General features: G+C 41.0%; 1 protein-coding gene across 2 annotated transcripts in view; it reads right to left on the bottom strand.

Annotated features, from left to right (window-relative positions):
• Positions 1-3,364: 3,364 nt before the first annotated feature.
• Positions 3,365-6,000, bottom strand: part of si:dkey-251i10.3 (uncharacterized protein LOC553498 homolog) — a 48,462-nt gene continuing 45,826 nt past the window's right edge. For both annotated transcript variants that reach the window (XM_038775253.1, XM_038775254.1), the window contains exon 14: positions 3,365-3,885. In XM_038775253.1, coding sequence (XP_038631181.1) covers positions 3,631-3,885 — 255 coding nt within the window. In that variant the 3' untranslated portion in view covers positions 3,365-3,630. The remainder of the gene's footprint in view (positions 3,886-6,000) is intronic.

Below are 6,000 nucleotides of genomic sequence, written 5' to 3'. Positions count from 1 at the left end.
CAACACTCTCCTGGGCAACTGTCCAGGAGACAGTTCGCAAACTTTGTGTCACATCTGATCAAGTTGAACTTCCGACCATACTTGCACCTTCACTTAGAATGCTTATTTTCACCTCAACCTTGCCTCAGCTCGAATGCTGATAAAATCCTAATCAATGTTCCTTCTAGATTTAACTATTCCAATGTATTTCTGATCAACTTTCCATTTTATGCCCTCTGCAAACCCATCTTCCAAAACTCTGTTGCCTGTGTCCTAACTTGCACCAAGTCCCATTCATCCTGTACTTGCTGACCTGCATTAGCTCCTAATCAAGTAACATCTTGATGTTAAAATTCTCACTATTGTTTCCAAACCCCTCAATGGAATCTCTCTTCCCTACCTCTGCAATCTCTTCCAGCCCTACAACCCCAAGGTATCTACACTCCTTCAATTTGACTACTGAGCAGCCGTTTTAAATTACTCCACCATCTATGGCATGCTTTCAGCTGCCAAGGTTCTAAACTCTGGAATTCGATCTCCAGGTCCCCATCTCTCTGTTATAACCTGCCTGCTTACCATTGGCTGGGGACTAATGACAATCCCACAATCCCATGGGAGTATGAGCTTCCCCAATGAGGGGAGCGGAGAAATCATTAGCAGACTCCCTGCATAAATAGAGCTGGCCAGTTTGGAACCAGCAGAGAGAGAGGAGTGAGCAGCAAGGGAAGTTGCTGCTGCTGTTGTGTATATGTGTTATTGTAAATAAATGTTATTTCTTTGTATCCTGAAAACTCGTGCTGGATTCTTCGTGCCCTCACAAAACTCTCAATCACCCTATTGGCTGTTGAGATTCTCTTTAAAATTGACCTCTTGATCCTCACAAAAAATAGGAGGATGCCATTTGGCTCCTCAAGCCTGCTCCACTATTTGTTATGATCATCCAACTCAATAGCCTGATTCCGCCTTTCCCCCACATCTTTTGATCCCCTTCACTCCAGTATATCTGGCTGCTTCTTAAAAAGTGTTTTGGCCTCAACTGTTTCTGTGGTAGCGTATTTCACAGGCCGACCACACTCTGGGTGAAATAATCTCTCATTTGTCCTAAATGGTCTATCTACCCCATATCCTCAGACTGTGACCCCTGATTCTGGACACCACCAACATTGGGAACATCCTTCTTGCATCTATCCGGTATTGCCCAATTAGAATTTTATAGGTTTCCAGATTCCCCCCCTCCCCAACCTCATTCTTCTGAATTCCAGTGAATAAAATCCTAACCGATTCAATATCTCCGTCAATCCTGGCATCCTAGGAATAAGCCTGGTAAACCTTCTCTGCACTCCGTCTGTAGCAAGAACATCCTTCCTCGGGTACCCTAATACCTCTATGTAGTTTCATGACAAAATTTTCTTTGGTAATACTCCTGTGACACCTCTTGCGACATGTTATTATGTTAAAGGTACCATATAAATACAAGCTGCTATTGGTGTTGTTATTCACACATGGGGACATAACTGCCAAGCATAATCCAAGGATGCTGAGTTCTACTGCAGCACAGCTTACTTTGCCGATTAAAGGACTGAATTTGAAATTGTTTAGTCTGTAGAGTTAAGTTACTCACAATGGAAACAACTTGCTGTGAAACTCCCAAGTTCTGCATTTGAAGATATGAATACCAGAACACAATTTTCCAGTGGATTACGTCTCATTTGAACATTTGTGGTAGGCTTTAAGCAAAATCTTAAAGAATGACAGGGAAATGGAGAGGGGACTTTGATAGTCTGAGGCCTAGCTGCCTGAATCCACGTTTCTTGATTACAGGATGAAGGAGAGGAGGATGATAAAGAGACTGAAGTCAGAGGGAGAGAGTTCAAGACAGGCTGCAACTCTGAAGAGGATTACAGAACAAATGAGAAATGAGCCACAGACAATTTAAACGCAAGGATGAAAATTTTCAAATAAAGGCACTGGAGGCGCTGTTATTCAATGACCATTGTTGGCCCAACAACATTCACTCACAGATGAAGAAAATCCCTTTGGTGAGATACTGGAGATTTGCTGGTTCCTGTTGCACTATGACAACTCAGTAGACTAAAAGACCGCTGATTCCCCCTTGAACTATCTACTACCTCCAAAAAAAATCATGCATTTTGCAGAGCTGTAAACTGATCACAGTTTTGCTTGGAATCTGACCACAAATTTTCTATATTACAGCTGCATGCCCGGGCTCTTCAGTCAGAAAAATAAACATATTGGACTAATTAAAGATGAACATACATGGAACAATAACGTACCTGGTCCTGTAGAGGGTGCTACTGGCACAGGCAGAAAACAAAAATCAGGGTTTGAATTAACCAGATTACAAAACCAACAGAGAGCACTCCACAAGTGCTCACCCCAAATGTCTTTCACACGACTGACTTTCATCAGGAGTATTTTATTACTGTTTACCTTGTAACATCCAGCTATAAAAAGACAACAGTCATTCTGTAACAACATATTTTAATTAGAAATCTACCATTTTAATTGTTTAAATCAAAGTCTCATTTACCCAGTTCAGTTTATTTGCCCCTTTAAACTGGAATGTTGTACCAATGATTTCCCTATTCTCCCTCTTTTAAAGATGTTCATACTGGAGGTATAGTTCCACAGGACCCAGTTATAATTTTGTTCCAAAACGCATTCTTTACCTGAAAGCCCAATAGGGGCGGCACAGTGGTTAGCACTGCTGCCCCACAGCTCCAGGGACCCGGCTTCAGGTGACTGTGTGGAGTTTGCATTTTCTCCGTGTGTCGGCGTGGGTTTCCTCCGGGTGCTCAGGTTTCCTCCCACAGTCCAAAGGTGGGCAAGTTAGGTGGATTGACCAGGCTAAATTGCCCTAAGTGTTCAAAAAGGATAGGTGGGCTTAAGTAGGGTGCTCTTTCCAAGGGCCGGTGCAGACTTGATGGGCTGAATTACCTCCTTCTGTCCTGTAAATTCTAAGATCCTCCCAATTCCCTACAGAGGCAATGCTTTTGCCAGGATTGGGCTCACCTCAGTTCAAAAACCCGCCAGCAGTCACTGTCAGAGACCTCACATTACTGAAGGTCACTTGAGTGAGATGCATCACCTGTGAAATGATATCCTGGAAAATAAATAACAATTTCAAGCAAGGGAAGGGAACAGACATTAAAAACCATTCCTTTCCATCTCTACTCTAGTATGGTAGTAACTACACATTGTATCACTGCAGTTTTCATTAAGGAATACTGCTCCTTTCAGTATCCAATCTATCCAGGAAGGCCTTGCCTTCCCTGGATTATGCAGTCAAGAGGTTCACCTGCAATAGTTGGGGCCATGACAAATGAGCTGCAATTCTCCCTCATGATTTATTATGAACTCTTGCTATTTGTAAAGCCACTCTTTATTGTAATGTGTTAGAACACAGTTTTGACCTCTTCCTTCATCACTCCACAAAATGTGAGTCAGAGGGCACCTCAGCACATTGTACTGCAGCCAAGATGGGACAAAACTCTGATCTGGTCAGTAGATTTTATTAACATACATTCTGCAAGGGAATGACAAAAATCCATCATTACATAACAGACCATGGATCTGTTGGACACTCCAGCAGTTAGTAATTTTGTTGTTGAAGCAACAATGGTTTTGACATCAACGAGATGGTTTCTTCTTCTGTACTTTTCTGTGTTGATGAGGATTCCGTCCTACTTTTTCTGTCCTACTTTTCTTATCTTGAAGCAAATCATCCTCAGATATTGGCTCAATTATTGTTCCCATTTTTGTCACAATTTTTGGCATAGTCAACTTCTGCGTTGCTCTCTCAGTATTCCACGTATTCCCAATGGGGGCACAGATACTCTTCTCAAACTGATTCCGATGAGAAAATGGGAATGGTAGTTGATTTACCTGCATCAAAACAAAGAATTCAGTGTTTGGTGCCCAGACAGGATTATTTGTTTCTCACACACTAGCAGCAAGGTTGCAGAGTCCATTCGTAGGAAGCAAATAGTTGGAATAAGAGGGATTTAACCAAATAGAATTTAGCATGGAATTATTACATGTGATTTGTTAAAATGGGTGTCTTAGTACCCAACATCTCAGACACTAGACCACATGGGGTAGGTGCAATCGACCATACAGCCAGTTGAGCCTGCTCTGCCATTGAATACGATCATGACTGACCTTGGACTTCAACTCCACTTTCCTGCCCTCTTCCCATATCCCCGGATTCACTCAGACACCAAACATTTGTCTATCCCAGTCTTAATTATAGTCGAACAGAATTGCAACAATTCACAATCCTTTGAGTGAATAAATTTTTCTTCATCTCGGTCCCAAGTGACCAACCCACCTATCCTGAGACTGTGTTTACCATTCCCCAGCCAGTAGAAATAACCTCCCTGCGTCTACTCTGTCAAGCTCCTTCAGAATCTTGAATGTTTCAGTGAGATAACTTCTCATTGTTCCACACTCCAGGGAATATAGGTCTCTCATTGAAGGACAATCCTCTTATCCCAGGAACCAATCTTCTGGACCTGCACTATACATATCCAATTAAAGTATATTCTTCCTTACATATGCCGATCAAAGCCATACACAGGACTTCAGGTTTCACCAAGGCCTTGTTGTAAGATTTCCTTTTTCTTGTACTCCAATTGCCTTGCAATGAAGACCAACATGTCATTGCTTCTTAATTGCTTGCTGTATCTGCATGCTAACTTATTGTGTTCCTTTTCCGAACACCAACATTCACAAGCTTTCCAATTTCCAATTATACCTTTTAAAAAGTACTTTACTTTTCTATTATGACCAACATCAATAACCTCACACCTCCCCACAATATAGCCCATTTGCCATCTTGCTGCCCACTCACATAACCTGTCGATATCTTTTTGCAGCCATGTGTCCTCTTCACAATTTACATCCCCACCGAACTTTGTAACATCAGCAACTTAGATAAATTACTCAGAAAGTCATTAATGTATATTGTAAATAGCTGAGGCCCCATTAGTCACAGCCTGCCAACTTCAGAATTCCACATTTATGCCTCTTTGCTTCCTGTCCGTTAACCAAGCACAAGTTTTACTGCTCAGTAAAAAATGGATCTGTACAGATCAGAAATGTTTCAAGTGCAATTTCCATTAAATAGTAATTAACAATTAATGAACAATTAACTTTCTGAACTCGACATCTATAGGATGGGAAATCTGCCATTTTCCATTAACGTTTGCTGGAACGTGTGCATATGCTGGTGTCAGAAACTGCATGATGCCTTCCAAACTGAATAGCCAGTCAATATTATTTGATAAGGCAAAAACATGTAGAATGCTCATTTGGGTGAGGTACCCAGGGCGAGATTACAATGGGACAGTCACTGCCCAGTTATTTAGGGGGCATTAATTGTTATTCAAGAGCAGGAAGAGTGCATTGAGAAGGTGAAGAGATAAAATGCTCAACAAGTTTAGCTTAAAAGAATGCTGTAAAAATCTGATTTTCCTTGTCCTATTTTTATTTATTTGCTGTTCTCAAGTGGGAATGAAGGATCAGTGACAACACTCTTGAAGTTGAAAGCTGACAGACAGCGTAGCAATGATAATAATCCTGCAACCCCTCATAAGTTACATTTTAGAGTTGGAAGGAGGCGCATAAAGCTGACTTTCAGGACAGCATATCACCTGAATAAATAAATAGTCACAAGGTTTCTCCCTTGAGCTTAAGTTGCTGTATTTTATTGGAAAATATTTTTGCAGTACATGTAATTACAAACAAAATTTTAAAAAGCTACTGTAAGAATGGATTCCTAAAGAAAACCTGAAATTAAATCAATTCAATGACAGAACTAGAAGACATCACATTGTCTCGGTGTTGGTTCACTAATCTATCCACTTAGCCCTAAACGACAGCTCTTTTCCCCTTACTTCCTTGTACTTCCTCCTTTTACAATTATTCATTTGTTTCTGCTTTGAAACCTTCTGCAGATTCTGCTTCTATTACTGTTTTTGATAGGGAAATATATGACCT

The sequence above is a fragment of the Scyliorhinus canicula genome, chromosome 17, assembly GCF_902713615.1.
Source record: "Scyliorhinus canicula chromosome 17, sScyCan1.1, whole genome shotgun sequence".
NCBI lineage: Eukaryota > Metazoa > Chordata > Chondrichthyes > Carcharhiniformes > Scyliorhinidae > Scyliorhinus > Scyliorhinus canicula.
Note: the sequence above shows the minus strand (reverse complement) of the source record. Positions and strands in the feature narration are given on the sequence as shown.